The sequence below is a fragment of the Helianthus annuus genome, chromosome 9, assembly GCF_002127325.2.
Source record: "Helianthus annuus cultivar XRQ/B chromosome 9, HanXRQr2.0-SUNRISE, whole genome shotgun sequence".
Taxonomy (NCBI): Eukaryota; Viridiplantae; Streptophyta; class Magnoliopsida; order Asterales; family Asteraceae; genus Helianthus; species Helianthus annuus.
In genome coordinates, this window is record NC_035441.2 from 170,046,432 (window position 1) to 170,063,482 (window position 17,051).

At 37.6% G+C, this 17,051-nt stretch overlaps 1 protein-coding gene across 1 annotated transcript; it reads right to left on the reverse strand.

Annotated features, from left to right (window-relative positions):
* Nucleotides 1–1,003: 1,003 nt before the first annotated feature.
* On the reverse strand, nucleotides 1,004–3,577 carry LOC110879515 (zinc finger protein GAI-ASSOCIATED FACTOR 1). Its single transcript, XM_022127983.2, has 4 exons — nucleotides 3,151–3,577; nucleotides 2,666–3,062; nucleotides 2,368–2,579; nucleotides 1,004–1,975 (listed from the first exon to the last, which is right to left on the reverse strand). Exons 1-4 carry the CDS (start codon nucleotides 3,287–3,289, stop codon nucleotides 1,170–1,172), a joined length of 1,554 nt encoding a protein of 517 aa, XP_021983675.1. The 5' UTR covers nucleotides 3,290–3,577; the 3' UTR covers nucleotides 1,004–1,169.
* Nucleotides 3,578–17,051: the final 13,474 nt, after the last annotated feature.

Below are 17,051 nucleotides of genomic sequence, written 5' to 3' on the forward strand. Positions count from 1 at the left end.
AATCGGAAAACCAACACTGGAAAAGGTCTCGGGAGGTGCGGTTTAAGGGGGGTACACCCTGGTTCCACTGTGAAAAACGGCCGAAAAACCCTGGTTCCACTGTGAAAAACGGCCGAAAAACCCTGGTTCCACCGTGAGTAGCTGGACTTTCGCCGGAATTGGAGAGGGAGAGAGAGAGGGTGATGGTGGAGGGTGGAGGAGGGTGATGGTGGGTGGGGGTTGAAGATGAAGTGTGGTGGTGGGGTTTTATAAATAAAAAGAGAAAAATGCCCGGATAGTCCATGTGGTTTGGCCTTTTAAGGAAAGGGTATTTTTGTCATTTCACACCCTCTTAACACCCACTTAACAGAGAAAAGTAACTGAAGTTAGACACAGGGACTATTCGGGAACAAAAAATGAAAACTTGGGGACTATTCAGGTAGTTTTAGAAAGTTAGGGACTATGGGTGAAAAAAGGCGAAACCACAGGGACTATCCGGCATTTTTCTCTTCTTTTTAATATTTCATTGTTTAGTCTTTTTCCCGTTGCTATCGTGACGAACTAACAACGGGGAATAGTGAGCGTTTGTTGTTGGTGGACAAACGCTGGTACTCCTCAACTTTAATAAAGTTACTCTACAACTCCTAAACTTAGTTAAAAAAAATTCTTTGACAACCGTATTTTTATTTACGTCTCGATGTAATTTTTATTGAAATTATTTTGTGAGTAGTATGTATAACTATCCGAAACAAATACGTACATATTATTAAACTGAGAAATATTCGGCCCCACAACGCGATTGGAGCATAAACCTAGTTAAGATAATATGATATTTGAAGTATGTTCCGGTAGTTGGGATTTTAGTACGAGTTGAAACGTTTGATTTTTCAATTCTCACGTCTCTTACTTCAATTATTGGTGATCTTAGAATCACATTATCAAGTTTTGCATTGGTCAAACCACGAAGAAAGCGACACTAGTGTAGTATAAAAAGAATTTCCTTGCGTCTATTAATGTCATCTGGTCGACTTAATCTCATTTTTCTATATATAAAAAAATATTTAACAACTCAAAACCATAAAACATACGACTATATTTTAATTCATGCGCTTACTATAAGACATACAAAGCCATTGACTACACTCGTTATCTAACCTCTCTCTTTCACAATTAAAAATTGAGAGAGATGGTTAAAGAAGCCTCGGCTTCTTATCACCGGAGTCATCCCAGTCTTTATCATGGCCGGTGTTCACTCCCTCGAACTGAACACCGGCCACGTTAAGCCGGCTTCCTCCAATGGTATTCAAAAACGCCGAATACCCACTGGAGGAACCGGTCCCCAGTCCAAGAAAATCCAGTGTGGTGGGACTGGGCGCCGGTGGACCCATCAGCAAGTGATCTGAGATGCAGTTACTCTCTTGTTTGGCTTGAACATTACTCCATTGACCCATGCTAGCTTCTTGATAGTGATCGGTTGAAGAAGCTGGTGCGGGTGATGGTGTTGGTGCTAACCCGAGTGCATGGAGAAATGAAGTATTTGATGACGTGGCACCCATTTGAGCTGCTTTTTGAAGTAAAGCAGTGGCTGAGAGAGCCGGTTGTTGACTGTGTACATACTGCCGGTGGTGTTGGAGGGTTTGATCAGGTGGCGGGAATAATGATGGGGTGGTGGTGGAGTGGTAGAGTGAGGAGGATAGGGATAGAGACATTGGTTCTACTGTGGTGTTCCGGTCAGCTCCGGTAACATCACAGATTAGATTGGAATAAGTCGCCGGAGATAATTGAGACGATGGAAGGAGGGAGGATGATGCAAAAATGCTTGCGAATACTCCGGTGCTATTGGTTGGGTTGTTGTTGTTGTTGCCACTAGTGGTTGAGCCACCGCTAACTGTGGTGGTTGTGGTGGCGGATGGCAAGCATGTCTCCGTCGGCGGCTCCATCTCCACCACAGCAACCTTTTGGTGTTGTAATATCCCCATTGCCTTTTCCGGCAAGTCTGTAACAAAAAGATTATTTAATAAAAGGAATAAAAAGAAATTAAAACACATGAGACATAGTTCTTTTATGGATTTAAAAAGTTGATGGTAATTGTTTATAATTAATAAGTAGTTAACAGAATCTAAAAAAGTTGAAAGCATACAGTTTGAAGTTTGCTACTACAAGCAAAAGGAAAATTAAAGCAGGTAACAATCATGGCGTCCTTTTTCATACAAAATCTCTCTTTTTAATTCACCTAGCTTTTACTTCGATCTTTGAGCTAGCTAGCTCTTTATTATTAATGGAGTTTTACACTTTTACTACCAACTTTCTCCCACGGTAGATGACAAAATGCAGTGGATACACAAGGATAACCATTTATTAGTGCGTATTTTGAAGTTAATAAATTACCTGAGCTGAGAACGGATTGGACCGGAGATAGTACACCGGTGGACGGAGTGAGCGGCGGAGGAGGAGATATACCAGCTGCATCCACTTTCTCCGCTTCTACAACATGAGTTTGATGATCGGAATTGATATTTGGAACGTTTTGAGTATGAGATCTCGCACTCTCTTGTGCTAACGCATCACAAAACGCTCTATGCGTGATGAAGCTGTCTCTCCTACATTATGATCCATAACACAGTTATTATGTTACATCACAAACTTATGCATCAATTTCACAAAACAGTTTGATGAAGAAATAAACCTTGAGAATAAGGTGCCGCAATCGCATCTATACTCTTTGGTTCCACATGTTTTCATATGCGCTTTCCAATCCGATTGAACAGCGTATTTCTTCGAGCAGCGTTCACACTTCCACTTCTTCTCGCCGTGCTTCCTGGAAAAGTGTTTTTTGATTCCGGTGAGATCACCGAGAGCTCGTGACGGATCGTGATGGACGCAGGTTTTCTCCGGACAAACGTAAACGCGTTTTCGTATCTCTTTACCGTCTCGCTGCTTTAACTTCCACGGTAAGTTATGACCTCGCCGATGAAGCTGCAGGTTCTGGTCTCGTTGAAATCCTTTGTTGCAGATCTCGCACACGAATCGGTTTGTAGCCAGTAGCGTCGTCGGTGACAGTGCGATCACTTCAGCATCTGGATCTACAACATCGAAAATTCAAAATCACTTTATACAGTTTACTTAGAATAAAAAGATCCAGATATTTTTTATTTTCTAACAATAGTTTACCAGGCATTCCAGGCAGATTTCGCTTTTTCTTCATCGGTTGTATCTCAGCACGAGGTTGTGGTTGATTACCACCTGATGAACATTCAGTTGAAGTAGCGGAAACCGCCATTGCAGAAGAAGAATTCTCAATATCAACCATAGGTTTAACTAACTCCAATCAACAACAATCAAAATTCAAAACTCAAGTAGGAATAATTCAATGTTATGCACCAGGTTTCTACACCGTTAACTAAAGCCAAAACGTATGCAACATTCCACGTCAGCTGAATATAGCAATTAACAAACACTTGCAAATGAGCGGAATATTCAGGGAGTGTTAACCGGTCTAGTATGGCGGCCGTTGGGGTTGGGGAAGAGATAATTGAAAAATGAGTAAAAGTTTTGAAGAAGAGAGAAAAGTAATGGGAAAAGGAGGGGGAGGGTTAACCATGGTTAAGGGGGAGGTACTTCGGGCACAAGTTAAAGAGTGGGTGGAATCTTGACCGTCCAGGTGGCGGGATCAGCGAGAGGGTGGCATGTGTCGGAGAAGACGTAGTACTGGACGCCTTGGCTTGTCGTTTAGCATGAGACTTTGAAAATGAGTTCACATATGCGTATAACGACAAAATATGCCATGGGGGCAATTTTGTCCCTTTCTAATTGTATTTGCTAATCTACATACGTTAGTTAGCTTTCTTTTTACTGGAAAATAAACATGAGTTCTTTTTTAAACATACAGTATCGATTTTAACTAGAACATCACTATAATTGTAGGATATATTTACGTAATAATGTCAAGACTTATCAGGAGATACGAAAGGAATGTATGAAAAGGTTACAAAGTTATTATTAGGGGTTAGCAAAAAACCGAATTAACCGACAAAACCGAACCGAAAAAACCGAACCATTTAAAAAACCGGTGGGTCGGTTAATGGTTTTTTTGAAAACCGAATGTAGCGGGTCGGTTATGGTTATCATTTTTCCCATACCCACCATAACCGAACCGAACCGACATGTAATAAATCTTTGTAGGATTTAGGACTTTTCACCATATTTTTAATATTTAATGTTTTTTATTGAAGATTTTTAGTAATTATTGGTTTTTCATATCATTTTGTGGTTTAGTTGAATGTTTATGTGAATTTATTGAATGTATCATACACATTTGAATATTCGATAATAATTGGTATTAATATTATAGATTATATGTATTTTTTAATATTATGTAATATACTAACATATATAAATATGCAATAACAATTTATTCCATGTTAAAAAAAATTAAGTATTTTTAGCTAAACTAAATACACGGTTAACCACCCATAACCGACCCACTATAACCATCAAAACCGAATAACCATAACCACCATAACCGATCGGTTCGCGGTTATGGTTATGGTTTTTAGTCAAAACCGACCCAAACCGACCCATGCACACCCCTAGTTATTATGATGGTTAAAACAAGTGTATATATTTAGATTTTAAACTAATAGTTATGTGCTTTGTTAGATATCATTTATTTTAATCCCATCATTTGAAGCAAAATGTATATAAAGTTGTTTTATACATCTTTAAGTGAGTGCAATTTGTGTTCTTAAGGTTTAAAGGTGTTGACGAGGGCCCCAAATTTGGCTCTCCTCGTCTCGACTCCCAAAGGGCAGTTCATTAAGAAGGCTCATTTGACATTCTCTCAAAAGAAACCATATACAACAAAAGGAGTGGGAACAAGAGAAAGGCAGGCAAAGCCATCGCCTCACATCGTCGTCCCAGTCATGGGCATTAAATGCTTGCAACAGGAGAGAGAAATTATCTACCAGGATAGTACGAGGAAGGTACAAGCTTCATTAAATGCAAAGATCATCTCCCCGACAAGAAGGGGACACGAATCCAACACTATAAGAGATCTTCTCTGGCATGTAGAAGACCGGTGGATCTCAGTGGGATCCCCACCATCCGATAAGCTTATCTTTCTATATAAGCTACACAAACGATCGTCAAAGGTAAGCTTTCTTAACCCCTATCTACCACAAAAAGAACACTAAATTCGAACATTCTCTGAACCTCATCGAATACTCGTATCTTAGAGTCTACACCATACATTCCTGCAACACCATCATGCCGAAATATCGTTTCTTCTCCGGCAAGTTTACTTACTCTCACGTGTAACGCCCCAAAAAACGGAGATTTAATATAATGGAATATTTTCTTGTTTTATAGCATTAAAAAAATAACTAAGTTATTTGACTTAATTAAAGTTTCAAGTCTTATAGTAGAGAGTAAGGTTTGTGGTAAATGGGATAATATGGCAAACTAGAGGGACTAAAGGTGGGAATTTGGATGGAAGTTTGCAACTAAATAGAATGTGCAGGAATTTTGTGTGTCGACACACATAGAAGGATAAAAGGAGGTTCTTCCCCAAAACCTCATAAATTGAAGAAATCGATGGAGAATGGAAGCTAAACTCTTGCATGGATGAAGAATTGTCATCATCTCAACCTAACAAACGAGTGGTAAGTTGTAATTTAAGATTTGATGATCATTCATGAAATTAGAAATGAATGTGTGCTAAGGGTAAAGCATATGAGCTTACTAGTAAGGAATCATTTTGGTATTATGTTGTATTAGCGAATCATGAATGATGTTGTTAGTTGTTGAATTATGAGATGACTAGTATGGAAGGAATTGGTTATGTTGTGTGTGCATACGTGATCTTGTGGTTGTATGTGTGTTTTACTATGTAACATTTGTGCTCGAAATCATTATGAACAGTTCATTTATCAATAAGACAATGTTATTTGATCCCAATATTTGTTTGGTTGTGTTTTACATTTTTCATGTTTTGACTTTTGTTCGATTTTAAACTCTACATCGCTTTCTGGAGAATTATACGCAAACTGGTGCGTAAACGTACTCAGTTTAATGCGACAAATACTCCGCAACATCAAAATATACTCAACATACCCTAAATAACCTTTACATAACTTAGAAATAAGTTTTGAAGGCTTTGGTATGGCAAAAACAAGTTAATTCGCTTACAGGGACTAAACTTGACAAACTGCGAAAGTATGCCAATTTGAATTGTAACAAACATTCCGGAACATGTCCTTAAGTTAAACATACCATAAATATCCTTTACATAGCTTAGAAATAGGCTTTGAGGGGTTTGGTATGCTAAAACAAACTTTTGGATCATTCAGGGGCTAAAAGTGTCAAAAAGTGCACAAGTTTGCACTTTCGCGCATAACTTACGTTCTGAATACATCCGGACATCCAAAAATTTATGTAAGCATCCTTATATTATGCCTTAGTGTTTGGCATGAGAAAAATCCATTCGTCGCGCAATTTGGATCGTTTTTCGCGCTTATGCGCATTCCGTCGTAATTAGCCGAACATCGCGATCGTACGGCCAAACGAACCAACATCCGACATATTTTTGGGCATGTTTCATGTCCACAATGTTTAGGCATCATTTTAGGGCCTTAAAGTTGGCTTTACGGGCCTTAGAAGTGTCGGAAATGGCTTAAACATGCAACAGGGACTAAAACTGCCATTTCTAAAACTTTGTACTGATCAGACATAGCCAGGCGGCCCGCCTGGGTTATGCCTGTATGCTGACGCGGGCGGCGTGGCCCCTGCAGATGCAGAAACTTGTTTTCCTTGCAAAACTTGGCCTTTCAAACACTCCAAAGGGCAATGCCCTTTCACAATCTGTAGAGTTAAGGTCATTATAAGCCACCACAACATCTTGACAAGTGTATGGATGAGATCATGGCACGATATTCAAGAAACGATCCTAACGGCTTTACTTATCCTATAAATACCCCCCCCCCATTTGTGTTAAAACCCACAAAACTGATCAAAGAGCTCTAAGTTGATGCTATTGCTTCATACCTGAGCTCATGGATCAAGTTTAGCTTTCGGGAACCCTTCGTAAGTGTTCTTTCGTTCTTTTAATCGCTTTCTAGTGCTAAAGTCAAACTTTGTTTGACTTTCTGCGTTGACCAGCTTATGGTCAACACGAAGTTCGGCGGAACTTCATAACGTGAGCGTGATCACGATGGTTATAGTCCGTAGTGACTATACCTACTGATTACCACGTTATCAAGGCTCAGTGACGAGTCGTAGTTTCGGCCAAAATGCGCATTCTTGCGTATTTTGTAACCAAACTACTCGTGAGCATCAAATCCGTTTGTTTTGATGCCAAACCTGTTTTCTAAACTTAGTTAAGCATGTTCTAACATGCTTAGCTCGTCACTTTTAGTATAGTGCTTATATAGGGTCGTAAGGTAAGCGATCTAAACAATCGCTTATACTTTCGAACCCGACCCATTTGGTCGATCATTAGGATCCGACCAAATACATTAGGTGACCATAGCTGTAACCTTCCGAGGTTATACCTTATGGTCACGATGTTAGGCGTTCCAAACGCATTCTACGCGAACGATGCGTTAAGGTGGCATAAGCTACATAAACGGGTCGTGATGGGTCGTAAGCACTTAGGTTAGGTTTCATTTTAGTATAAAGGCTTTGTTAAACCATATTACACGAGTCTCCATACTCGTTTGGTTTACGAACCCGCATACTATCCGATCCTTCCGATTTTGGTCCGGTATATTAATATAGCTACCTATTAGGTGCCGTTTGATATTCGTGATCTCTAGCATTATTTGGTTGTTATACAAGGACTACAAAGCAATCTCAGGTGAGTACATTGAACCCCATCCTTTACTGTTTTCTAAACTGTTTTGGGGTGAAACACATGTGCCTACTTGTTACTTTCATGCTTTCCATGTTTTCACATCATATACCTGCTATGTTCGTTAGTACATTATAGTACATGATTTCATTACATTTCATGCTATGTATGCCCATTGTGTGCGTACTTAGTACATTGTTTTACATTACATTTCATGCTATGTATGCCCGTTGTGTGCGTGCTTAGTATATTGTTTTACATTACATTTCATGCTATGTATGCCCGTTGTGTGCGTACTTAGTACATTGTTTTACATTACATTTCATGCTATGTATGCCCATTGTGTGCGACTTAGTACATTGTTTCACATTACATTTCATGCTATTTATGCCCATTGTGTGCATACTTAGTACAATTGTTTACATCACATGCCTTCATTTTGGTATAACATTTGGTTTGTTTAACATGGAACAATACATTCATTAACATTAGCTACGCCATTCGTTAGTAGGTAGTGGTACCATAGGAATTGACAACACCCGTTCCTGAAATCCTGGGTTTGTTTAGATTGGAAGGAATGACCGAATTCGATATACATAACTTAGATAAACCTTTAATTTGTTTAAGGGTTTATCGCCACAGTCTCAAGGCTTGGATGTATGCATTTTCACAATACCGCATAAATGTCTGTATCAATATAGCATGCATTTGTTCCACAAAACATAACTTTGATTTAAACCAAGTTTTACTTCAATACCTTGTTTTTGTGCATTTTACATATGGTTTAGTTGATACATTTCACTTACCATACATGATATATTTTGGGTACACATTACATGATCTACATTAAACATAAACATTTTGACATCGATATACACATTTGGTGGTTTACATTGAACATAGACATTTCGATATGGTTTACACGATAACACTTGACAATTGATTTATACATGAACAATTTACATGGTGGTTGGTTTGGGTAAATGGTTTGAGTAACGTGGCGTATGTAATAGGGTACAAACATGGTGGATACGCCGCTGGTACTTCCTATATATAAATGCTTGTATAATATTACATATCTTAGCGTTATCTAAATCATTTCAGTTTGGATGTATTACGTTTTACACAAATAACATATTCTTCACAAGACATTATTCTTTTAGAAACAACTTATCTTATACAAACTCATTTTTTACTAGGTTATTCATATAACCTTACATTTTAGTTATACATATCATCTGATCTTATCATTTTCACATGATTTACAAAACAAAACAATTTACAAGGTTCATGACTGACTGTTATTAAACGTTTTCTTTAAACTCAAGTCATGAATCCCATTTTCACAAAACCTATGTATCTCACAGGCATTTTTATGCTGACGTACCTACTTTCACATGTGTTTTCAGGAGCTGTTGCTTAGGATGATGAATGTGATACTAGGGCGGACCTGTGCCTTAGAGACATAAAACGAAGATAGACTTAGTTTGAATATGTTATAAACACTTTATTTCCTGTTTTGAAACAATGTAACACTCATGGTTGATAAATAAAATGTAACTTTAATTTCCATGGTTACGAGACAATTAATTCTGTCCCAACACTCCCCGGCGTTTCCGCCGCGGTTGCATGTTATACGCGGCCGGGGTGTGACATACTACGTAAGTGGGAAATGTATATGATGTCCGTAGTATAATCAACTATAATTACGTGGATGAATGAGATTAAGTTGATAATTCATATGATAGACAGTTGACTTTCTGAAAGTCAACTATGCATAAATAGCGTGGTAAGGCTTTTGTCACAAATGTTTGGTTAGGGAAATCATTAGGTACATGCTATATCAGTATGTGCTATATGCGACGACACGAAGAATTATGTGAAATGAAAAGATGCGACTTCTATCTTATACATTGTGTTGTTGGATTTGACGAGTAAAGGTCAATGTAGGATATGAATGTGAAATGAATGCAATATTAGAATGTGCGTTTATACTAATGATGTGGTAACCATGATTGACATGAAAGCATAGGATCATGTCAAGGGAGGGGGGAAGCATGGAAGGCTAACGGAAAGGATATGAGGAAGCATGTACGAAACGGGCACTCGAGGTAAGTGAATTCCAATATTCACTTCTTACTATATAAATGAAGTTGCTGCATGAATATTGGAAGACATTTAGGAATGGGTATGAGATGTAAGTAAATGGGTGAGAAATGTTATAGTAAGTTGCTCATAGTTCAAATGTAATGAAAAATGCTTGGTCAGATCAAACGGGTTAAACATAGAAAGTAACTTAACGAGTTATGGTAGTTGGTTTGATCTTGGGGATTCGATATTAGATGGATATGGGGGCTTAAAAAGTGATATTATACGTCTTAGAACTTCTGGGATATGCGAGAAGAGGGCAGAACGAACAAAACAACGGAAATCAGCGTTTATGCTGCAAGTTGTGCGTCGGCGACCCCAAGCCCTTTTGTTTCCGACGCACTAACTCGCTGTCTACGTGAGTTCGACGCTGGAAACTCGTTTTTCGCGTTTTGTCACTTTTCCTTTGCTTCTAAGGACCCGATAAGCTTCCCGAAGGTATCCCAAGCCTTTTATCACCTTTTTATGAGGTTCGGGTGAGAACGGATACTATGGGAACATGTACGAAGACGTGGTTTGTATACTAAGACATGGAAATATGGTTTTGCTATGATATGGCTAAGTCTTATAAGTAAGATTTTTGTAACACCCCAAACCCGAATGTTTATACTTGTCGTATGTTCCTATATAACTTAGTATGAAATAACTAACTAGGCTAATTAACCTAGTTAAGTGTGTGGTTAAAAGTCTTAAATGACCAAAATAGTGCAATTTATGTTAAGTAACAAAGATGAGGGGCCAAATGGAACAAGATGAAAGTTAAGTTACTAAATAACAAAACTCTCACACACAAACACACATATCGTGTGTTCGAGAATGAGCAGGAAGCTCCCATGGAGCCAAGAACCCTAGCTTCATCCTTTTCATCAAATCGGAAGGATAGATGAAGCTCAAATTCAGAACCGAACGCGAATTTGTGATCACCTACACTAGGGGATCATAAGGTATGTCTTAGATTCTAGATTTGATGATTTCCCACGAAGTGGGTTATGTTGTAGATCATGAATTGGTATAAAATTGAGCATGAGTATGTGTTAGATTCATCATTTGGAACATGGATTTTGCATGGTTTAGGTTAATTTGATGTTTAAGGGTGAAACCCGTTTGTTATGGTGAAGATGATGACATGGGTAAATCATCTATGTCTAAATTCTTGCTTAAAAATGATGTATTTTGATTTGTAAGATGGATTCTTATGAGGGGAATTGAAAGAAATGTGATACTAGTATGTTTGATGTTTATGCATGTATGATTCATGTTGATTAGAAGGAAGAAATTGATGAATTATGTATGAGTTTAGAAGGATATGCATGAACTAGTTGTACACTATGCTTACAAGGTAGTACACATATCAAAAGTATGATGAAATTATGAAGAACTTAAGATTAGATCACTTGTAAGTGATTAATAAGTAGTTATGAAGTGGGTTTTAGATGATGTAATGTAAATTGATGATTTACTTATGTTAACAATGTTTGGAATCATACATGTGTGTGAGTGTTTAAAGAAATTGGATAAGAAATGGTGAATTGTTGTTAGATGAAGTGAACAAAATGTGATGATAATATGTATGATGTTTAATTTTAAATACCACATGTTGATTAGTAGAAGGATTTGATGAACTATGTATGAATTTAGAAGATTGTGCATGAATTAGTTGTACGTTATGCTTAAAAGATGGTACGCACCCCAATCGTATGATAAAATGTATGTATTGTCGTCCGTATAGTCGATTATGATGTTGCGGGTATATAATGATAAGTCGAAAGTTAAACTAAATGAACCGTTGACTTCTAAAAGTCAACCGTGTATAAGAAGGACGGTTAGACGAGTTGTCATAATTGTAAGATTAAGGTAAGTTATATGGAGCGTGTTTGACGAATGTGTGTTTAATGCGATGACATGATGGTTTACATGAGTTTGAAATGATATGAATTTGGTCACATGTATTATGCTTGCTAGAAGTAACTAATGAAAGTCAAATAGGAATTTTGCGATCGATATGATCGTTAACATGTACAATTATGTATGCTAATAAGAATGTGATTTCGATGACATGGAAGTATAGGAATCATGTCGAGACGGAATCAAGCACGGAAGGCTAACGGGTCAAAAGTGGCGAGGAAACGAGTATGAACATGGACGCACGAGGTAAGTGATTTTTTTGTAATCACTTCTTAGTTGTTTATGTAAAGTTATGTGCAATTTAATTAAGTATGATGATCGAGGTCAAGTAGGAAAGAATTGTATGAGACCGATGAAGTATTAAACGGATCTTAGTTTTGATCCGAGCAAGGTATGTGTGATTAAGAACTGTAGCTAAGTAGTAGGATTGGTTACTTATGCAAGGGAGTCCTTTGTTGTTAAGGGTAGAGCAAAGTTGACAAAAACGCCCTTGATGGGTAAAACAAGCAAATGGTCTTAAAAGTTGATTACAAACAAGCTATTTGATTAAAGGAATGTTTTGAAAAAGCAAGAAAGCGAGAAGTATGGTTGTCGTAAGCTAAAGACCTTAAAATGCGCAAATACCCTTAACGAGTCAAAATAAGCTCTTGAGCGAAAATGGGTCAAGAGGATGCAAGACATCCGAGAATTTAATCTTGTATGATATACAATGTTGACATTATTAGGTTCATAAGAAGTCTTGGTCAAACAAACAAGTTCTGTGGATGAAGGCATGAACGGGTCGAATAAATCATAAATGAATGATAAGGCGATAGCGTGTAAGTTAAGAATTTCCTTAATCCGGGATAGAATGTGAATTTACAAGCATGTAGGAAGAAACGGGAGGTCAAACGGGTAAACGGTTCAAAAGTTACGCGCGTTTTAGTGTGTACGGACGACGAAACGAACCTGCAGAAAACTGCAAAAACTAGAGGGCGTCGCCGACGGGTAGGGGGCCGTCGCCGACGGGCAAGGGAAAATCAGTTTTTGTGCTGACGGGTTAATTACCTGTCTACGAGTTTTTGGGCTACGGGTAAATGCAAGGCCCGTCGCCGACGGCCCTAGGGGCGTCGGCGACGGCCTTCCCAAGTCCCAAAAGCTGAAATCTTGTTATTTAAGTTAATTTATGTACCGTGGGCTTCGGTTTGATATCCGTGGACTACGGTGGACTTTCCAAACATGATTTTGATGGTTCCTTAGATGTTTATGGGCTATAAAGCTAAGTCTAAGACCCATGTTAATAATGTATGATTATGTAAGAGGTACGCGTGATCTAGTACGTGTTCGTTAAAGTATGTACGTATGTAGATGTGTATGTATGCATGTATAAAGATATGTAAGAGTGTATGCATGTACGTAACGATGTAGGAAGGGTATGTATGTATGTAGAGGTGTATGTACGTATGCATAAAGATATGTATGAGTATATGCGTGGATGTAAAGATGTAGGAGAGGTATGTCCGTATGTAGATGTGTATGTATGCATGTATAAAGATATGTACGAGTGTATGCATGTACGTAACGATGTAGGAAGGGTAGGTATGTATGTAGAGGTGTATGTACGTATGCATAAAGATATGTATGAGTATATGCGTGGATGTAAAGATGTAGGAGAGGTATGTCCGTATGTAGATGTGTATGTATGCATGAATGTAGAGACGTATGAATGTAGGTACGTATGTAGAAACGTATTTATGTATATATGAAGATACGTATGATAGTATGTATATATGTGAAGGCGTAGAAATGTATGTATGTATGCAAATGTGTATTTGTGTATGTATGGGAGTACGTGTGATCGTAGGCATGAATGTAGAGACGTATGAATGTAGGTACATATGTAGAAGTGTATTTATGTATATATGAAGATACGTATGAGTGTAGGCATGTATGTATTGAGGTATGGATGTATGCAAGAGTATATGTAAGTATGATTTTGGATACGTTAAGTGTCAATGATATTAATCATGTACCTGGAAAACGAAGATTTACGCAGGTACATTATTGAAGACTCACAAGGGAATGGATACGCTAATGATATGCTTAAAGTTAGAGAGAAAGCTGAATGGAAAGTGTACATGTATTGAGTCTTGTTTATGTATTGTATACTAATGTGATGAATGTATGTGGTGAGTGCAGGTTGTACGAATCACGGGTGGTTATCACGAGGAATAGAGCTCGAAGAGCGAGTCACAAGCTAGATTGTACGGGAATAACTGAATATGTATTATTAGTAATCAGGGCTTATGCTTTATTTTTTTTTTTGTAAAAGATACATAATAAAACGTACTTTCAAGTAAGTCATGACGTTAATAATGTAAGAAATTTTATGGCACGAGTTTCCGCTGCGACTTTTTGTCAAATACGAATTAGGGTGTAACAAGTTGTTATCAGAGCCCTGGTTTGAGAGAATCAAGTAAAAGGAGGTGAATACTTGAACTCAATCCGGTGTGCTCTCGTGACCAAGAACCCGTACAATCCAATACTCGATCGAGGCCTAAATGCAAAAGCGAATGTAAGTATGTATTAGATCATGTATTTGAAGGAAACTAATAGTATGTTATGTGCAAGGTAAGCTTAAGAGTTTGAAGAGGGTGATCCGTGAATGCAGAATAGGATGAACGCTAAGGCGGGCGAAGGTGCAAATAGGCAAATTAACCCCAGGTACACAATACTAATATGTATGAGTACCGATGTCAAAAGAAAAAGGAAGGGGTCTCCTTGGGAGAGTAATTATTAAACGAAAGACAATGATGTGGTCTTGGGGAAGTTTTAGAAATATGCACGAAACTGAAATGCATCTCTCGGGCATAAGGCGATGATTACACGAAGGCACGAAACTAGTGTGTGGATTGCGCACCTGGCCAGTACGCAAGAAGCATATGGCGTTCGTGAGACCGTGGCAATTATTGCAGGTATGTCCGGTAGAACTGGGTAGCAGGTGGGCGCTATGTTGTAGCGAATGCGAAATAGCAAACCCATTGCGGATTTGGTTATGCTAACGAAGGTTATGATAAGCTATGCGAGCCGACCGGTTCTAGCGAACAAGTCGAGCAAGAATAAGCTACCATCCGTTTTGAACGGGTGACTTTGAATGCTCTAATGAATGCTAGAAGCTTAATCCGTTATACGGATAGAAAGAAGAATTTATGTTAAAAGCGAAAAACCCAATTACTTGGGTAGTCGAATGTGTATGCTTAACTCTCATTGAGAGTGTTTATGCCGAACCCAATTACTTGGGTAGTCGAATGTGTAAGAAAGAAGAAAGCTCATATATGGATGGAACTAAAATGAAGTAATTATGATTCGACAACTGAGATGACTAACTTTAAAAATCTTGTTGCTGAAGGTAGGTAAAACTTTAAGTTTTTGTTAAACACATGTAAGGAAGAAAAGGTACGAATGATATGTTTGAAACCGCTATATGGATTCAAACATAGAAGGAATGAAGGGTATGGATGTTACATTTAAATCCGTGGGACGGATTTAAAACATAAAAAGGATGTAATGAATGCCTTTATAAGTAAGCATGAATGGAAGGAAGTACGAATGTGTACCCCAATGCATCTATGATAAGTAAGAAAAGCCAGTTTACCTTAAGAGGTCAAACTACAAAGATAGGCAAAATAAGTAACCTTAAGGAATGAAACACGGAATGTGTAATAACATGTACATAAGAAGTTGTAAAAGGATTATAGACGAATAATCATCTAGTATAATGAATGTTCGAATGAAATATGCTAACTGCTAAATTGTTGACGATTATGTTAGAACTCTTGATGTGACTATTAAGTCAAACATAAATGTGTGTGTGTAAGAGGAAATGAGAAAGGTTTCGGGGACAAAACCTTATTTAAGGGGGGTAGACTTGTAACACCCCAAACCCGAATGTTTATACTTGTCGTATGTTCCTATATAACTTAGTATGAAATAACTAACTAGGCTAATTAACCTAGTTAAGTGTGTGGTTAAAAGTCTTAAATGACCAAAATAGTGCAATTTATGTTAAGTGACAAAGATGAGGGGCCAAATGGAACAAGATGAAAGTTAAGTTACTAAATAACAAAACTCTCACACACAAACACACATATCGTGTGTTCGAGAATGAGCAGGAAGCTCCCATGGAGCCAAGAACCCTAGCTTCATCTTTTTCATCAAATCGGAAGGATAGATAAAGCTCAAATTCAGAACCGAACGCGAATTTGTGATCACCTACACTAGGGGATCATAAGGTATGTCTTAGATTCTAGATTTGATGATTTCCCACGAAGTGGGTTATGTTGTAGATCATGAATTGGTATAAAATTGAGCATGAGTATGTGTTAGATTCATCATTTGGAACATGGATTATGCATGGTTTAGGTTAATTTGATGTTTAAGGGTGAAACCCGTTTGTTATGGTGAAGATGATGACATGGGTAAATCATCTATGTCTAAATTCTTGCTTAAAAATGATGTATTTTGATTTGTAAGATGGATTCTTATGAGGGGAATTGAAAGAAATGTGATACTAGTATGTTTGATGTTTATGCATGTATGATTCATGTTGATTAGAAGGAAGAAATTGATGAATTATGTATGAGTTTAGAAGGATATGCATGAACTAGTTGTACACTATGCTTACAAGGTAGTACACATATCAAAAGTATGATGAAATTATGAAGAACTTAAGATTAGATCACTTGTAAGTGATTAATAATTAGTTATGAAGTGGGTTTTAGATGATGTAATGTAAATTGATGATTTACTTATGTTAACAATGTTTGGAATCATACATGTGTGTGAGTGTTTAAAGAAATTGGATAAGAAATGGTGAATTGTTGTTAGATGAAGTGAACAAAATGTGATGATAATATGTATGATGTTTAATTTTAAATACCACATGTTGATTAGTAGAAGGATTTGATGAACTATGTATGAATTTAGAAGATTGTGCATGAATTAGTTGTACGTTATGCTTAAAAGATGGTACGCACCCCAATCGTATGATAAAATGTATGTATTGTCGTCCGTATAGTCGATTATGATGTTGCGGGTATATAATGATAGGTCGAAAGTTAAACTAAATGAACCGTTGACTTCTAAAAGTCAACCGTGTATAAGAAGGATGGTTAGACGAGTTGTCATAATTGTA

Coding starts and splice junctions, on each gene's coding strand:
- LOC110879515 (XM_022127983.2), bottom strand. CDS start 3,289: ATGGTTGATATTGAGAATTCTTCTTCTGCAATGGCGGTTTCCGCTACT. Junction 3,063..3,150: donor AAATCTGCCTGGAATGCCTG/GTAAACTATTGT, acceptor TCGATGTTGTAG/ATCCAGATGCTGAAGTGATC. Junction 2,580..2,665: donor TGCGGCACCTTATTCTCAAG/GTTTATTTCTTC, acceptor ATCATAATGTAG/GAGAGACAGCTTCATCACGC.